Source organism: Dryas octopetala, chromosome 2, assembly GCF_963921425.1.
Source record: "Dryas octopetala chromosome 2, drDryOcto1.1, whole genome shotgun sequence".
Taxonomy (NCBI): domain Eukaryota; kingdom Viridiplantae; phylum Streptophyta; class Magnoliopsida; order Rosales; family Rosaceae; genus Dryas; species Dryas octopetala.
This window is the reverse complement of record NC_141367.1, coordinates 24,569,672-24,587,716: the sequence shown is the minus strand read 5'-3', so window position 1 is coordinate 24,587,716 and position 18,045 is coordinate 24,569,672. Positions and strand designations below refer to the sequence as shown.

The following is an 18,045-nucleotide window of genomic DNA, read 5'->3' as shown; positions in this document are numbered from 1 at the left end:
CACACCTTCACACCTTCCTGTTTGTTTGTAATTGTTTTGTCATTTCTAGCTAGCTGTTCAAGATTAATTATTATTTTCATATGCTAAACATGTCATTGACAAATTATTACCGTTCAGGTCCATTGCAAAGATGATGTCTCAAAACGATAATAGGTACAATTGCCATTTCCTTGCTGCAGTGACACATGACGCATTGCAATACCTCATGGCATAGCTACAATGTTCATAGGCTTTTGAATTTGGATGATACTTATATAAGTATGAGTTCATAACTTCACTCAATCCATTGTCCAACAATGGCTCAGTTGGCAGGTGCAGATGAAATAGAGTCTTTCCGCATAGAGTTAGCAGAGATTGGGAGGAGCATAAGATCCTCATTTCGAGGCCATGCCTCGAGTTTTCGGAGCACCTCCACTGTCAATGCAGGAGACAACATTGACAGTGATGATGAATATTTTGACTTGCAATGGGCTGCAGTTGACAGACTACCCACTTTTGAGAGCATTACATCTGCCCTTTTTGATGATAATGATGGCACATCTGCAAAAGGAGAGGTTAAGGAGACAAAGGTGGTTGATGTTACCAAGCTAGGAGCTCAAGAAAGGCGTGTTTTCATAGAGAAGCTTATCAAACACATTGAAAATGATAATCTTCAATTGTTACAGAAAATTAGAGAAAGAATAGACAAGTGAGTAACCTTTCTTTTCTTCATAAACATGGTTCTTTTCCAAGTCAACTTGCAAGTAAATGTTAAACATGGACTGCTGTAAAATGTTAACATCGGTTTTGTTTGCACATGCATCTGTAGAGTTGGTGTAAAGTTGCCCACTGTGGAAGTGAGATATAAGAATCTTTGTGTGGAAGCAGAGTGCAAGGTAGTTCACGGAAAACCCCTCCCTACTGTATGGAATGCTCTAAAGAGTTTGGTTTCGGTAAGTATCTTAGTTTATGGACCAACCTTGAGATCACTATATGTTTATATTAAACTTAGTAGATTATGGACCTTGATTGGTTGAATCTAAATTTTTTATTTGTAAATTAGTGATCCGAGCTCTTTTTTATGACAGGGCATCACAGAACTGTCATTTTCAAAAAGACCTGTAGCCAAGATAAGCATCATCAAAGATGCCGATGGCATTATTAAGCCGGGAAGGTTAGTTTCTTTAACATTGGTTTGTAGCTAACAAGAGCTGGCTGTTAAGCCTAAAGCCTGTTATAGAATTTTATGGAATGCATCTGTTGTATTGTATGTATGAAACATGTTACGATTCTCTGTTCTTAAAGAGTTTAGCAGATATGTCTTCCCCCGCAATGCTTCTGTTACCTTCTAAATTTTGAAAATATGACAGCAATGAACGAATAGAACTTTTGTTTTCAAATTTTTCAGCTTTTCAGAAATTTTATTAGCTTCCTGGAACAATTTAAAGAATAAGTGAAGCAAGTTAGAGTTAACCAAATTTGGCCTCTCTTCATTGCAGGATGACCTTATTGCTTGGCCCTCCTGGTTGTGGAAAAACCACATTATTGATGGCACTCTCAGGAAAGATAAGCCATTCTCTCAAGGTGTGTAAAACTTTGAGTTTCTTGTGTCACGCCGCTAAAATACCCTGCATAGTTTTTATCATAAATGCGATTAATAGTCGACATTTCAAGGAATCATAACAAATAGACAAGCTTTAGACTTTAGTCCAAATGTTGGACTCTAGTGGTGGAGATGGGCCCACTTGTGAGGGGGGGTGTTAGGATATAAAGTAATTGTTGGTCAGAATCCTAACAGCTTAAGTTTTTGGGAATAGTGGTAGGCCAACAAACCTTGTCAGTGTCAAAAGTGTATGCTTCTAATTCTTTTAGTAATTATTTTCTTCTATTAGGTTTCCAGGGAAATATGTTACAATGGTTATAGACTGGAAGAATTTGTTCCTCAGAAAACCTCAGCTTATGTAAGCCAATATGATGTACATATTCCAGAGATCACTGTGAGGGAAACACTTGATTTCTCTGCAGGTTGTCAAGGTGTAGGAAGCCGAGCTGGTAAGCATTCTTGTTTGCAATAGAATAGTGAATTTGAAAATAATTATTATTATTAAGTCAGTTATCACATTGGTATAATAATTATTTCTTTTATGCATAAAGAGATTATGATGGAAGTCAGTAGAAAGGAAAAGCAGGCGGGAATAGTCCCAGATCCTAATGTGGATGCTTACATGAAGGTTCCGTAGATTCCTTGATAGTTGATACAGTGTTCTGCTGTATACCTTTAGTCTAACTGTGAATGAAAATTCTCTGTTGCAGGCCATAGCTGTTGAGGGACTTAAAAGTACACTTCAAACTGACTATATTCTAAAGGTATTCTAATTCCCTACAAAATGTGTTTTCAACCCATTTTCTGTAAAACATTACTGTATATTGCTGTCTTGTTCACTATCCAATTCCTTACAGATACTTGGTCTTGATATATGTGCTGACACGATGGTAGGAGATCATATAAGAAGAGGAATATCTGGTGGTCAAAAGAAAAGGTTGACTACAGGTAGTGTTGGAATAACAGTAAACAAGTTTTGTTGCATGCATTGTAGTTCCCCGAGTCAAATGAAATATGGTTCTCAGTATCTTTTGCATTGTGCAGGGGAGATGATTGTTGGACCGGCAAAAGCTCTGTTCATGGATGAAATATCTAATGGCTTAGATAGTTCCACCACTTTCCAGATTGTATCTTGTCTTCAGCATTTTGTGCATATCACAGATGCTACCGCATTGATTTCTCTGCTTCAGCCTGCACCAGAGACATTTGATCTCTTTGATGATGTTGTATTAATGGCAGAAGGAAAGATTGTGTATCATGGACCAAAAACTTCTATTCTCAAATTCTTTGAGGAGTGTGGGTTTAAGTGCCCAGAAAGAAAAGGTGTTGCTGACTTTCTTCAGGAGGTAGGTTATCATACTCATATCTCAATGGATATCCTATTATCTATAGTGTTGAATGTTTTCCTGTCTTGTTTTACTTCAGGTTATCTCTAGAAAAGATCAAGCACAGTATTGGGACTGCACAGAACAACCTTACAGTTACGTTTCTGTTGATCATTTCATTGAGAAATTCAAGGATTGCCATCTTGGCCGGCAGCTAGATGAGGAGCTCTCAAAGCCATTTGATAAGTCTCAAAGCCACAAGGATGCTCTATCCTTTACAACATACTCATTACCTAAATGGGAAATGTTTAAAGCTTGCACAAGGAGGGAATTTCTTCTAATGAAAAGGAATTCTTTTATTTATGTTTTCAAATCAACTCAGGTATCTTCCTCCTTTTCTATCCTTTTTTGCCCTATTTTAAGTGGTTCAGCTTTTAACTTTTTTTTACCTGGTCCACTCTATTCAGAGACATATTTGTATTCTTTCTTCCTGCAGCTAGTCATCATTGCTTCAATAACGATGACTGTTTTCCTTCGAACTCAAATGGCTATTGATATGATCCACGCAAATTATTATATGGGCTCTTTATTCTATGCGCTCCTCATACTTCTTGTTGATGGATTCCCAGAATTGTCAATGACTGTCTCAAGGATTATGGTTTTCTACAAACAGAAAGAGTTGTGTTTTTACCCTGCTTGGGCTTATGCAATCCCAGCTGCCATCCTAAAGGTTCCACTTTCGTTCTTGGAGGCTTTTGTTTGGACTGCTCTTACATACTATGTTATTGGATACAGCCCTGAGGTTGGAAGGTGAGTCATAGATGGAAAATTCAATTATTAATAAGATGTTTCAGTGATAAACTATTACATGTGTGAAAAGCAAAGAGAGTGTAGCCACTGTAAATAAGCTTTTCTATGCTGAAGAAACATTCAGCTAGGTGGCTGTGACCATCTGAACTACTAGATTTATTTCATGTTAAAATGGTAAAAGAGTTACACAACTAAGATTTTATTGTATGAGATCTTGTATAAATGATGCTTCAATGGTGGCTGTAGCTTTTCCTGAACTTATATGGATAAATATATACACCCTTCTGGCTGAATTCACATAGGATCTTGTTAATGTGTGCTCCTGTTTCTTCTTTCGAAATACTCTGGTTAGATATTCTTTTAGATCATTTTAGTTCTTACATATTTCTTATATGTTTGCCAGGTTCTTCCGCCAGTTCCTTCTACTCGTTGTTGTGCACCTAACGTCAATATCCATGTTTCGGTTTATTGCTTCAGTTTTCCAAACTGTGGGTGCTTCTATGACAGCTGGTAGTTCATCAGTATTGTTTGTTTTATTATTTGGTGGCTTTGTTATACCAAAACGTAAGATTGCCATTAGCTTTTCCCATATTCATGTCAATGAATTTTGCTCCAGTAGTCATGTTTCGAAGATGTTTTGTTGCAGCTTATATGCCAGCTTGGTTGAAGTGGGGCTTTTGGGTTTCTCCTTTGACATATGGGGAGATAGGCATAACAGTAAATGAATTTCAGGCACCCCGGTGGGATAAGGTGATACCATTACTCTCAGGTTCTGTACTATTACTCAACACACTGCTATTGCTTCATTGCTCCTCCTTGCACAAATTTAGGATTCTAATTTAGTTTACAAGGCTTTATGTATGTGTTCATGTGTGGATAGCTCCCTTTCCATAAGCCTTCTTTCCTTCTTTTTTATTCTTTGTGAAATTAAGCAGAGGGTAATCCTCCTGAAGGAGTTCTTTGTCGATCAACAAGTGACTTTGCTCTTTATTTATATTCGCAGGTGTCTGGAAACACAACTCTTGGGCGACAAACACTGGAAAGCCGTGGATTAAATTTTGATGGCTATTATTACTGGATATCAGTTGGTGCTTTAATGGGATTCACATTACTGTTTAATATCGGTTTCACCTTGGCTTTGACTTTCTTAAAGTGTAAGCTTGTGCTCCATTCATTACTCGGCCACTTTAAGCAACAACATATTTTTTGTTTTTGTTAACCCAGCCATTTTGCTTTATCTTCAGCTCCAGGAAGGTCCCTTTCTCTTATTTCTTATGAGAAGTACCATCAACTACAAGGAAAAGGAGACAGCAAAAGTGATTTGGACACACAGAGGAAATCCATTGGTGAACCTAAAACTACTGTAGGACCCAAGAGTGAGGATGAATTTTGTTTTTTATTTAATTCTGTAGAAAATTGGGTTGTTATTTTATGTTTAGATATAACCAGCTCTTGTATTACTTTTTTTCCAGGAGGGATGGTTTTACCATTTGTGCCCCTAACTATAGCATTTCAGGATGTACAATACTATGTTGACACCCCTTTGGTAATCATTTAGATTCTTTCTCTCTCTCACTTTAGATTCTGAGTAGTTCTTAAATACAAGGAGTGAATTGTGTCAGCTGACATGGTGAGTTGTGCTATCTTTATGTTGCAGGAAATGAAAAACCGAGGCTTTATGCAGAAAAAGCTCCAGCTTCTTTCGGATATTACAGGTGCATTCAGGCCAGGTGTTCTAACAGCATTAATGGGTGTCAGTGGAGCTGGGAAAACAACTCTCATGGATGTTCTTTGTGGAAGGAAAACTGGTGGTACCATTGAAGGGGAAATAAGAATTGGTGGGTACCCAAAGGTTCAAGATACATTTGCTAGGATATCAGGTTACTGTGAGCAAACTGACATACATTCTCCACAAATAACAGTGGAAGAATCAGTTGTATATTCTGCTTGGCTGCGCCTCCCATCTCAGATTGATTCAAATACTAAAGCTGTATGATATCTTTCAAGTACATGAGAATTTCAGTGGTCCTGGACTTGAACATTCAATTAAATTGAATCATAATTTTTTTTCCTTCCGCAGGAATTTGTAAATGAAGTCCTTGAAACTATTGAACTTGACGAGATTAAAGATTGCTTAGTAGGCATGGCAGGAGTCAGCGGCCTATCAACTGAGCAACGTAAACGGCTGACCATAGCTGTGGAACTCGTTGCCAATCCATCTATCATGTTCATGGATGAACCAACTTCAGGTTTAGATGCACGGTCAGCTGCTATCGTTATGAGAGCAGTGAAAAATGTTATTGCAACAGGAAGAACGGTTGTTTGCACCATCCACCAACCAAGTATTGAAATTTTTGAGGCATTTGATGAGGTAAAGTGGTTTTCAAACCTTTAGATGAGTTGATCTCACAAGTGTGAACTTGACTTCACACCTTTTCCCATTTGAGCTCAGAAGTATTGCGCTTGATCAGCATACCACCCTTAAGAAATTTTAGATAGTAGTTCTATTTCTTTCTCATGTGAAATAGATATATCTTATCTTTGTTCGAGGGTAAATCCCATCAATATTTTCTTCATTCAAGCACGAATATGTAATTTAAATACAACCAACCATTCATGTCTTACCATCACTGCAGTTGATTCTCATGAAAACTGGAGGACGCATAATCTATTCTGGCCCTCTAGGGCAGCATTCAAGCAGGGTTATTGAGTACTTTGAGGTAGTTTCTTGAACAACTGTTATGCTGCATATCAATCTTTTTTGTAGTCATGGTTGTTTTTCTAATGTAGAACTTGGTTCTGAAAAACATATACTTACTCATACAGTCCTGATCCACTTTCCTTCATTTGACTAGAGTATCCCGGGGGTGCCCTCAATTAAAGACAATTATAATCCGGCAACATGGATGCTAGAAGTTACTTCCAAATCTGCAGAAGCTGAAGTTGGTATAGATTTTGCACAAATTTATAGGGAATCCACCTTGTATGAGTAAGTATAATACTAGCTAGGATGCCACTCATAACCTGCTGAATAAAAGAGATTATTCCCCCCCCCCCCCCCCCCTCCCTTCCTTTTTCTTTACGGAGTTAATGGAATGCAACTGGGTTTTTTTTTTTGTTCATTACATTCCCATGACTCTTGCTCTTCTGACTGTAGGAAGAACAAGGAGTTAGTCAAGCAATTGAATTCACCATCTCCTGGTTCAAAGGATTTGCAGTTTCCTACTCGTTATCCACAGAATGGTTGGGGGCAGTTCAAAGCATGCTTCTGGAAACAGCACTTGTCTTATTGGAGAAGTCCCTCATATAATCTGGCACGGATCCTTTTTATGGCTTGCTTTGCTCTGCTGTTTGGAATACTGTTCTGGAATCATGGAAAGAAAATGTCAGTCATCAAAATTTTGTTTATGCTCGTATGAACCACTAAACTGACTTTTTCTTTTTAAATGAAACAAGTTTCATTTATCTACTCTAGTAACTTGAATGGCTTCCTTTAAAAATAAACTATTCTCACAAATTATTTTAACTTTGTATCTTACTTTTGAAGACGCACTCGTTTTTATTCATATGATGAGGAAGGGTATGACTTAAAACTTACAATGCCTTTGTTATCTGAACCAAATCCCTGCATGTCTATGAGAGCTGGAGCTGGTAAACTCTTATTGAAAGAAGTGTCACTGACATATGTTTCTTCTTTTGGCAGAAATAACCAGCAAGAACTCTTCAATGTGTTTGGTTCGATGTTTGCTGCAATAATCTTCTTTGGCATTAACAATTGCTCTACAGTTCTACCATTTGTTGCAACAGAGAGAACTGTTCTGTATCGAGAAAGATTTGCAGGAATGTTCTCTTCGTGGGCCTATTCATTCGCGCAGGTTCATATCTTTTTAACCAAATTTTTGATAAGGTTGTCAAGAAACTGTGGTCATGACTCATGAGGTCATCTCATAAGCTCAATTTAAGACATTGCCAACTAGTAGAGTTTAATTTTGTAGGTACTGGTTGAGGTACCCTACTCATTTACTCAAGCAGTTCTTTATGTGGTCATCACATACCCGATGATTGGTTACCACTGGTCTGCGTACAAGATATTTTGGTCATTCTATGGCATGTTCTGCACACTACTAAGCTTCAATTACCTAGGAATGCTACTGGTGTCTTTGACACCAAATGTTCAGGTGGCTTCAATCTTGGCATCATCTGCCTACACAATGCTTAATTTGTTTTCTGGGTTCATTGTTCCGAGACCAGTAAGTTTATGGATTATCAAGTTATTATACCATATTTCTTTATATATGTGCTGAAGTATAACCTTTATGCTTCTACATGGAGAAAAGCATTCCTTTTAGGCACGCCTCAGATATATTTAAACAAAGGAAAAAAACTAACTTAAAAATCGTATTCTTTGCTTGATGTAGCATATCCCAAAGTGGTGGCTCTGGTTGTATTATATATGTCCTACATCATGGGCTCTAAATGGAATGCTTACTTCACAGTATGGAGATATACAGACAGAAATCCTGGTGTTTGGAGAGACTAAAACTGTTGCTGCCTTCTTAGAAGATTACTTTGGGTTTCACAACAACCTTTTACGCGTTGATGCTGCTGTTCTTATTCTCCTCCCCATTGTGTTTGCTTCTCTTTTTTCTTACTTTATTGGTAAATTAAACTTCCAGAGGAGGTAAACGTGTAAATGTATATTTGGGATTTACAAATTGATGAATTATAATATACTTTCTCAAAAAGATTTATCTCCAATCTTATTTAATTTGAATGACCATTGCAAAATGTATACTAATTCTTTGTGTGATACATCATACTTGGAAGTCCACTATGCCGAATGGATCACCAATCTCTATAAGTTTTAAGGACAGAACTCATCCAAAAGAATGAAGGTCAAAAGTTCAAAACCAAACTCAAATTGATGAAATGCATAGGTTTCTTATTCCATTAAACAGGTCTTTTTGAAATGTACAAGTCGTTTCAACTGTCAACACAAAAAGATAGGGGAAGTACAGACAAGTACAGGCAGGCTAAGATTAGAAAACAAGGATAGACAAGTATAAAGAGATCAAGGAGAGGATCCTGTTCCATCTTTATTACTGCATATGACAAATGAAGGAACAGCTTCACTCACTGTTTCTACCTTCTTTGGAAATTTAATTTTCCTATACAATAGGCAAACAAAGACGCGAAAGCAATTGGGAAAGCAATGAGAACAATAGCCACAAGGACTAAACGATCATGATGAAAACCATAATAATCTTGTAGGAAGGAACCAACTGCTTTACGCTCCCCGAAAATCAATATCTCTTTGCTCATGTCTCCATACTGTGAAGTCAGGAGGCCGTTTAAGGACCATGATGTAGGACAGATCCAATAGCACCAAATCCACCACTTAGGAATTTTCTGCATATAACATACGTAACATGATTAACTAGGCTCAAGGTACATATTACACTAATATGATTATAATAAGGTCTAGTTAAATGCTAATAAAGTTGATTCAACCATCAAATTAAGAAAGAGATGGAATCGTTTACCGGTTCTGGCATGAGGAAGCCTGAGAAAAGATTCAATAAGGTGTAGAATGCGGTTGCCAATATGAAAGCTACGTCAAGGTTTGTGCTCAAAGAAACTATCAGCATCCCAAGATATACGAAGTATAGAAATGTACAGAAAGTTGCATAGAAGTACCAAAAAACCTTGGAAGCTGACCAATAGTACCCTATTGCAGGATATGTAATGACCACATACAAAAATGCTTGCAACATTGTATAAGGTATTTCCATGGTTACCTACAACATTCAACATATGTAGTTGAGTTGATCTCACCATTACGCATAAAACTAAAACATCGAGATATTAACTTTTTCCATTACTAGAATACAACTTAGGATGTATAGTAGTAATATATAGTAATATTGGACCTGTGCAAATGAATAAGCCTTTGACGAATACATCCCAGCAAATCTTTCCCGGTACAAAACCATGCGTTCAGTTGCCACATAAGACAGGACTGTTGAACAATTGTTTATGCCCAAGAATATCACAGCAATATACATGGACCCAAGTATGTTCAACAAATCCTGCTCATTATTTCTTCAGGAAAAAAAAAAAAGAAAACAGAGGATTTAGAAGTTAGCAGAGTTCTTGTGCTTTGATTTAGTTTCGGAATTGTCATTACTATTACAGACCAACTCCTTTAATATGAGTAGTAGCAGAACTCGATATAGAAGATTGTATACGAATGCTTTTCTTTCTTTCTTTCTTTTTTTTTTTTTGCTCAAATATATGACTTGTTATTTCTAGGTATTTACCTGTTATAAATATGAAGGGGGGAAAAGGAGACTTACATTTCCTTCCCTTTCTGCCAAAAGACTGCCCCAAACAACACTGATGCAATAGTCATAAACATGAAACGTGCTAGATTGTATTCAGGACTTCTCCAATAGGACAAGTGTTGTTTCCACAGGCATGCCTTAAACTGCACCCAGCTATTTTGAGGAAAATGAGTGGGAAAATGCAAGTCTCCTGAACCTGGCTTTGGTTCACTTAACTGTCTTACCAACTCAATTGTGTCTCTGAAAACAAACACAATTGAAATGTTAAGATTAATTTAACACCTAAAATAAAAACACGAGGATCATGTTTCCCTTGTTAGGGAGAAGTTGGCCTTTAACTGGACTATTAATCATTTAATCCCATGGTATGCCTTGTGAATTGTGATAAAGTATGCATATAAAATAAATGTGAATTATATATATACCAACCTATACAGAGTAGACTTTTTGTAAATGTTGGCAAAATCTAAACCGAGTTCTGCTTCTACCGAAGCAGAAGTAACTTCTAACATCCATGTTGCTGGATTATAATTATCTTTGATCTTTGGTACACCAGGAATACCCTGTTGGATGGTGACATATTGGAGTCAGTAATATATATACAGAAACTCTGCATGCATGTGTTCATTTATTAATAGGTAATAAGTAAAGAAATAAAAGAATTTTAAAAGAATGTAGTACTGCTGGAATTATGAACATACCTCAAAGTATTCAATGAGTTTACTCGAGTGATGGCCTAGAAGTCCAGAATAGATGATCTGTCCTCCTGTTTTCATCAAAATTAACTGCAAGAAATCAATGTCTTCCTTAGTGATTAGCTTTCATAATTTCTTTTACCTTTTCAGACTGAAGGCACTCCTTGTACTACCTCATCAAAAGCTTCAAAGATATCAATGCTTGGTTGGTGGATTGTGCAAACAGTTGTCCTTCCTGTGGCAACGACGTTCTTCACTGCACGCATGACAATTGCAGCTGCTCTGGCGTCTAAACCTGATGTAGGTTCATCCATAAAAATTATTGATGGATTCGAAACAAGCTCCACTGCAATTGTTAGCCTTTTACGCTGTTCAGTAGATAGACCACTTTGGCCAGGACTGCCAACTAAAGAGTCTCTTATGCCCTCCAGTTCAATTGTTTCAATGACTTCTTCCACAAATCTCTGCATGATAGTTTGCTATGAGTGCGTGTAACTTTTGAACTTTGGTACACCCTATGAGTGCCTGTAGTAAATTTCATTTTTTATATGACTAATTCTAACTCAAATCCCCTTCCTTTATACAATGTAGGAAATTCTCGAGGAAAGTATTGTTGATAAGTTGAGAGAAGATCTTACAGCTTTTGTGTCTGGATCAGTTTCAGGTGGCAACCGCAACCAAGCTGAGTACAGAACTGATTCTCCTACTGTGATATTTGGAGAATGTATATCAGTCTGCTCACAGTAACCTGATATCCTTGCAAATGTCTTCTGGACCTTGGGAAACCCTTCTATTCGTATATCTCCTTCAATAGTACCTCCTGTTTTCCTTCCAGAAAGAACATCCATGAGAGTTGTTTTCCCAGCCCCGCTGACACCCATCAATGCTGTAAGAATTCCTGGTCTGAATGCTCCTGTTATATCTTTAAGCAGCTGAAGTTTTTTCTGCTTGAAACCATGCTGTCTCATTTCCTTTGTTGAAGGAATGAAGTTAACATACAACGAATTAATTTTTCTTCAAGGTACCAACCAATGATAACTATATGTGAAATTTAAGTATGCTTTGATTACCGGAGGAGTATCAACATAATACTGCACATCCTTAAATGAGATTGTCAGTGACTCAAATGGCAGGACCATCCTCCCTGTATAACCAACCGCGCATACTCTTAGATAATTCAGTTATAAAAGGCCCTTGTTCATGTTTTTGAATGTTAGATATGAAATTGAGAATTAAGTAATTTATTTACCAACAATTTAATCCCACCTAATTTTCTTCTTTCCCCCATGCTTTGTGAAAGATCAGCTGGAGTTAATTCATTTCCTGACTGTGAACCAGGGTTGCAAGTATCTTTTCCTTGTAGTTGAGATAACCTTTTCTTAGAAATAATAGCCCGAGACATCTTTGGAGCTGTATTTAGGAAGAGCTTAGTGATAAACTGACAAAGTGTATTGTAATACTGAATATTATCATCTGTCAATTAGAATGAACTTACGATTAAAGTAAGTTAAGGCTAAGACAAATCCAAGATCGAAAATTACTGTGAACCCAAATAATGCCCCTACTGATATCCAATAGAAATAGCTATCAAAGTTCAAACCATGCTTGATTAGAACTTCCTTCCCTAAGGTTGTGTTTCCATTTGAAACCTGAAAGAATGAACTGAAGCTGTTAACATATTGATGTGACTTAGCGAGGGACTAAAAAATTAAATCATCTTGAGTTTTACCTTTTGCCATTGAGGAGCAAGGAATTCATTCAGACTTGTTCCTATTCCCCCATAAGTCATAGGAGAACACCAGAATCCCCACTTCAACCAAGGAGGTAAAGAGGCTGCAAAAACACCCTTAGTAGTCTAGCTGTTATCACATATAATTAAAGGAAGAAACTAGAAATGGACTTACACAGTGGCAAAAGGAAGCCTCCAAACAAAAACATTAGTACTAAGATTAAAGTACCACCGGTTGTTGCAGCAACCCTAGTTTGGAAAATTACAGCAATACATCGACACATGGATGTTGATGCTAGATGCAGAGCAAATAGCACTAGGAACTGACAGAAGAACCTAAAAACCATATGCAACAAAGAGGCATCCATTATTATTTATTGATCTACCATTTCTTGTTCAGTTGTAAGTATAAACTATTCTTACCTTTTTATTCCCGGGCTATACCCAATACCATAGTAAGTTATGGCTGTCCATAGCACTGAATCAACTAGTGAAAATGGAATCTTCATGATAGAGGCTGGAATAGAATACGCCCATGCTGGGTACAGATAGAATGCTCTTTGCTTGTAAACCACTGGTAGTCTAGTAATAGTCAGGGATAGCTCTGCTATTCCATTGGTCATAAGTCTAATGAGTGTATAAAACAATGATCCCATTAAGTAATTTGCACTTGTCAAATCCAGAGTCATCTGAGTGTGTATAAATACTGTCATTGTTATAAATGCAGTGATGACAAGCTGTGGAATAAAGAGAATGAAACCATGTAAGTGATCTAGAGTTGAACTTCAGAAGCACCACCCCAAATAGTGATATCAGTAAATTACAAACCTGTGCTGTTTTGAATACATAGACAAAGGAATTTCGTTTTATAAGAAGCAGCTCTCTGGCCATGCAAGCTTTGAACAATTCCCATTTTCTCACTGTGTAAATGCTAAATGATAAGGCTTTGTTATGGCACTGTGATTTATCATATGGTTTTGAGAGCTCATCGTTTAATTCCTTTCCTAAAGAACTTGCTCTGAATAGTTGAGAGAATCGATCCACTGAAACATAATCATAGGGAATGTTGGCATGCTTCCAGTATTGTGCTTGATCCTTCTTTGAGATGACCTGCAAATGTTTGGAATAAATGTTGTTCTCTTTTATTTTTTGTTTAGGCATGATGTGTTGGCCAAAAAGAGAAAGGAGAAAAGAAAGCATGTTCTGGTACCTCCTGAAGGAAATCTGCAGCACCCTTTCTTGCTGGGCACTTGAAACCACAATCTTCAAAAAACTGAAGTGCATGACTACGAGGACCATGGTAAACTATCTTCCCCTCTGCCATTAATATTACATCATCAAATAGATCAAAGGTCTCAGGTGCTGGTTGAAGAAGTGATACCAATGCAGTTGTATCTGTGATGTGCACCAACTGCTGAAGATAGGTAACTATCTGAAACGTAGTAGAGCTGTCTAATCCAGTCGATATTTCATCCATAAAAAGAGTTTTTGTGGGACCCACAATCATCTCTCCTGAAAATTAAAGAGCAGAGGAATGCTTGAAATACTTCTAAATGGGAAGTAATGACATTCATTTTTAGCTAAGCTTCAAGATTTACTACCTATTGTCAGCCTTTTCTTCTGGCCACCTGAAATGCCTCTTTCTAGTGCATCACCAACCATTGTGTCTCTGCAGATGTCCAGTCCGAGGATCTAAGAGACCAAAATATTGTAATTAATTTGCACACCTCAGTGAGTAGAAACATCTAGTTTTAGGTACTTAATGCCAACACTAGTCCAACGCTGCTTAGAGAAACTTTACCTTCAAAACATAGTCAGTTTGGAGATTTCTCTTTTGTCCTCCAACTGAAATTGCCTGCAAGTATTAATATTATGTTAATCTTTAAACTTCTAACATTTTTTTAAAATTTTATTAAAGACAATGTTTAAGATTTTATGATTGCCTTCATGTAGGTGTCAATATCTGGATCAGGGACTATTCCTGCTTCTTTTTCTCTTCTGCAGACCTCCATCATTATATCTGCATAGCCAAGAAAAATTGAACTTCATATATCAATGAAGTACACAACTAACCCAATAAGAAATGCAAAAGGAGATGAGGAATGTACCAGCTCTACTCCCCACCCCTTGACAGCGGGCTGAAAAGTCGATTGTTTCCCTCACAGTCATCTCAGGTAAGTGAAGATCATATTGGCTTATGTAAGCTGATGTTTTCTGAGGAACAAACTCATCTAGCTTGTAACCATTATAAGAAATCTCCCCTGAAACCTGAAGAAAAGAAACGTTTAAGGATTTTATGAACAATTGTAACATGGCCAATAAACTAGATTATTTGTTTTTTTTTCTAAATATTAACATCTGAAAGATTTTTAGGGCCTTCATGTCTGACGTGCATGAGCATGCATTAATCTGACTTCCAATCATGTCCTCTGTTGATCAATACTATGTAAAAACATATCTTTCTACATGATTTGAGCCAGAGTGGAGAAATATCTTAAGAATGACAATTCCTGCCCATCATGGTATTGCTTTTGAGTTTATGTAAATTTTTATTTTGCAATACTCACCTTGAGAGATTTGTCTAGTTTTCCTGCAAGAACCAATAACAAGGTGGTTTTCCCACAACCTGGGGGACCAAGAAGGAGAGTAAGCCTGCATTTAAAACCATATTTTACGAATAAGAAGTTATGTTACTAAAACTATGGCTTGAACTGCTGATTGTATGTTGCTTGGTTTTTAGTTCATCCTTATATCCAGAACTTGGTTTGGTCAATCAAAACCAACTTGTGGTTAACTTTACCGTCTTGGCCTGCTCTACAAAGCTAGCATAGTGCGCTATTCCAGTCTCAAGAGACTAGAATTTCAGTGTTATATTTCTGTAGTTAAAAAGTTGGTACTACAATTTTGGCTATTCAACATGCATATAGGCAGGTACCTTGATGGTTTGATGATGCCACTGACATCTGTTAGAATGCTTATCTTGGCTTCTAGAGACTTCCACCACATTACCTTTGTAAAAACCTGTTCAAAACTTATACCTTCATCAAATTTTTTGGATATGTTTCATGCACTCATCACTAAATACATTGTACAGATGAAAGTGTTCTGTGATGACTTGTTGAACTTCTTTTACAAATATTTGTCTATGTCAGGATTATCAAGGGCAAAGCCGAAAAAGAGCAAGATATCTAGCTATTAGACTGAGGTCAAAGCATACTTACTGATAACAAGCTTAGAAGAGAATTCCACAGAGTTGGGAGTGGCTTTCCCTGGACTAGCTCACACTTAGCTTCCACAAACAAATTCTTGTACCTTACCTCCACAGTCGGCAATTTCACATTCACTCTGAAGAAAAATGTTTGGTTATTAAACAATCAATGCACATATATATGACTGAACAAAATTCATAGTTATATATGCTAATAATTATTGAACATGGTGTGCTGCCTGTAACAGATAAGCTTTAATGGACAATAAGAAATCTTAAACTTCTTTTGTATAATTTAATGAAACCACCAGTAATTGTTAAACTGCAACAACTAGTTATAAGTCAAAATCTTAAACACAGATACCGGTCTATCCTCTCTCTCAGTTTCTGAAGCAGTCTCAGATTATCATTCTCAATGTGTTTTATGATCTTTTCAATGAATAGATGTCTCTCATCTGCTCCTAACTTGGTAACATCAACCACCCTCTTCCCTGTATACTCTTTATTCCCACTGCTTCCATCATCACCATCAACATCAAACAGTGAGGTTCTGAGCCTTCTAAATGTAGGCAGTCTCTCAATTGCAGCCCACTGCAACTGAGCTTCTTCATCCTCCTCCATGATTGAACCTGTACCGGAACCAGTACTGAGGCTTGAAGCTTGATGGCGAAACGGAGAATGCACACTTCTTTCAACTGGTGTTAGCTCCATTTGAATTGACTGGTCTGTGCTATCTTTTCAGTTAACTAACTCTACTTGACTTATATATACTGTAGGAAAGTTTGACCAATTGTAATCCATAATAGATCTATGATTTTATGAGATTATGATCTGATTTGCTTAGGATTTGATTATGTAATTTTTGAATAGTAAATAATTATAAACCCCCTAATTCTAGTTTAGTTAATTCATAGCCTCCAATCATTTTTATAGTTAATTCATAACCCTCTATTTTACTTAAATTTTTGTCTAAACCTCCTAGTCAATGGATATATAGCTACTGTTGACTTTTATTTTTGTTATAATTTCGATTGTGCCCTTCCCAATTACTGCACATGTGTACATCGCCGACATCACTCAGCTGCATGATCCACTCACTAACATCGCCCAGCTGCATGATCCACTCTCTGACATCATGGCTCAGCTGGTGCAGCTTGATCCAACGCCATCTCCATCCCATATTTAAAAAATTAATTACTGCATGCACATGTGCACATCACTGACATCACCCAGCTGCATGATCCACTCGTTGACATCGCTCAGCTGCTGCATGATCCACTCGTTGACATCGCCCAGCTAGTGCAACTTGGTCCAGCGTCATCTCTATTCCATATCTAAAAAATTGAAAAAACAAGTTGGGTGAAAAATGAACAAATCAAGATTTGAACACTAGACCTTATACAAGTGGGAAGCACGGCCAACCAACTCAACCAAGTTGCAACTTGTGTAAGTGTAGTAGAATTAACTATATTTATACAGTTTTATAGATATTTAATTTCTAATTCTAATTTGTCTATTTTTATTGCAAATTTGTTTAATTATTTTTTTTATTGCAAATTAGTTTAATTATTTTTGTTATTGCAAAATAGTGTTATTATTTATTTTTATTACAAAGTAGTGTAACTATTTTTTGTACGTGCTTGACTTGAGTTCGAGTCACTTTGTGTGCAGATTCTTATAATTTTTTGCACATAAAGGCTTGTTATATAATAGAGCTTGTGTGGCAAGTAGTGGCTTAAGAAGTAGTGGACTATGCTAGTGTGTCAATGGGACGGGCCAGCGAAAGCAATCAATGAAACTAAAAATCGATAATTGAAACTGAAAAAACGATGACTACAATTGAAAAAAAAATCGATCACTAAAACTAAAAAATCGATAACTAAAACTAAAAAATCGATTACTGAAATTGAATCGATTACTGAAACTAAATCAATCATTGAAACTAAATTGATCACTGAAATTGAAAATCGATAACTGAAACTGAAAAAAATATAACTGATCACTGAAATTGAAAATCTATAACTGAAACTGAAAAAATGATCACTAAAATTAAAAATTGATAACTGAAACTGAAAAAAATGATCACTTAAACTGAAAAATCGATAACTAAAATTGAAATTGAACTGATCACTGAAACTGGAAAAACGATAACTGAAACTGAAAATCTATAACTAAAACTGAAACTAAAAAAATGATCACTAAAACTGAAAAAATCGATAACCGAAACTGGAAAAAAAAAATACTGAAACTGAATTGATCACTGAAACTGAAAATCGATTATTGAAAAATTAAAACAGTTACACTAAATTTTCAATAAAAAACTTACTCTAAATTAAAATGAAAAAAATTACA

The 18,045-nt window shown here is 36.6% G+C and overlaps 2 protein-coding genes across 7 annotated transcripts; one reads left to right on the top strand and one right to left on the bottom strand.

The window, feature by feature from the left end:
- The first annotated feature begins 296 nt into the window (after nucleotides 1-296).
- Nucleotides 297-8,402, top strand: LOC147294532 (pleiotropic drug resistance protein 3-like). 4 transcript variants are annotated; one of them, XM_086230412.1, is made up of 24 exons: nucleotides 297-688; nucleotides 809-932; nucleotides 1,068-1,153; nucleotides 1,479-1,563; nucleotides 1,872-2,031; nucleotides 2,134-2,210; nucleotides 2,293-2,346; nucleotides 2,440-2,530; nucleotides 2,627-2,928; nucleotides 3,008-3,289; nucleotides 3,404-3,717; nucleotides 4,121-4,281; nucleotides 4,364-4,467; nucleotides 4,721-4,871; nucleotides 4,962-5,063; nucleotides 5,157-5,263; nucleotides 5,375-5,707; nucleotides 5,798-6,088; nucleotides 6,354-6,437; nucleotides 6,573-6,706; nucleotides 6,875-7,102; nucleotides 7,421-7,592; nucleotides 7,713-7,967; nucleotides 8,136-8,402. In XM_086230412.1, the coding sequence occupies exons 1-24, from the start codon at nucleotides 297-299 to the stop codon at nucleotides 8,400-8,402; spliced, it is 4,356 nt and encodes a 1,451-aa protein (XP_086086538.1). The 4 variants fall into 4 exon arrangements, with proteins under 4 accessions (XP_086086538.1, XP_086086539.1, XP_086086537.1 ...); XM_086230413.1 differs by having other exon boundaries at nucleotides 4,962-5,093; nucleotides 5,193-5,263; XM_086230411.1 differs by having other exon boundaries at nucleotides 4,962-5,093; nucleotides 5,190-5,263.
- Nucleotides 8,403-8,782: 380 nt separating this feature from the next.
- Nucleotides 8,783-16,410, bottom strand: LOC147294531 (pleiotropic drug resistance protein 3-like). 3 transcript variants are annotated; one of them, XM_086230415.1, is made up of 24 exons: nucleotides 16,058-16,410; nucleotides 15,707-15,830; nucleotides 15,421-15,506; nucleotides 15,053-15,137; nucleotides 14,594-14,753; nucleotides 14,429-14,505; nucleotides 14,287-14,340; nucleotides 14,087-14,177; nucleotides 13,696-13,997; nucleotides 13,314-13,595; nucleotides 12,909-13,222; nucleotides 12,661-12,821; nucleotides 12,486-12,589; nucleotides 12,252-12,405; nucleotides 12,023-12,166; nucleotides 11,827-11,900; nucleotides 11,395-11,727; nucleotides 10,930-11,220; nucleotides 10,763-10,846; nucleotides 10,491-10,624; nucleotides 10,074-10,301; nucleotides 9,648-9,819; nucleotides 9,261-9,515; nucleotides 8,783-9,126 (listed from the first exon to the last, which is right to left on the bottom strand). In XM_086230415.1, the coding sequence occupies exons 1-24, from the start codon at nucleotides 16,402-16,404 to the stop codon at nucleotides 8,860-8,862; spliced, it is 4,323 nt and encodes a 1,440-aa protein (XP_086086541.1). In that variant the 5' UTR covers nucleotides 16,405-16,410; the 3' UTR covers nucleotides 8,783-8,859. The 3 variants fall into 3 exon arrangements, with proteins under 3 accessions (XP_086086541.1, XP_086086542.1, XP_086086543.1); XM_086230416.1 differs by lacking the exons at nucleotides 15,053-15,137; nucleotides 15,421-15,506; nucleotides 15,707-15,830; nucleotides 16,058-16,410 and having other exon boundaries at nucleotides 14,610-14,726; XM_086230417.1 differs by lacking the exons at nucleotides 15,053-15,137; nucleotides 15,421-15,506; nucleotides 15,707-15,830; nucleotides 16,058-16,410 and having other exon boundaries at nucleotides 14,429-14,528; nucleotides 14,610-14,721.
- Nucleotides 16,411-18,045: the final 1,635 nt, after the last annotated feature.

Excerpts from the sequence above, each read along its gene's own strand:
- LOC147294531 (XM_086230415.1), bottom strand. The coding sequence starts at position 16,404 with ATGGAGCTAACACCAGTTGAAAGAAGTGTGCATTCTCCGTTTCGCCAT. Across the intron at positions 10,847-10,929 it reads TCTTTGAAGCTTTTGATGAG|TTAATTTTGATGAAAACAGG; the intron begins GTAGTACAAGGA and ends GATTTCTTGCAG. Across the intron at positions 9,820-10,073 it reads TGGCAGAAAGGGAAGGAAAT|AAATAATGAGCAGGATTTGT; the intron begins GTAAGTCTCCTT and ends TTTTTCCTGAAG.
- LOC147294532 (XM_086230412.1), top strand. The coding sequence starts at position 297 with ATGGCTCAGTTGGCAGGTGCAGATGAAATAGAGTCTTTCCGCATAGAG. Across the intron at positions 6,089-6,353 it reads TTTTTGAGGCATTTGATGAG|TTGATTCTCATGAAAACTGG; the intron begins GTAAAGTGGTTT and ends CCATCACTGCAG. Across the intron at positions 7,593-7,712 it reads GGGCCTATTCATTCGCGCAG|GTACTGGTTGAGGTACCCTA; the intron begins GTTCATATCTTT and ends TTAATTTTGTAG.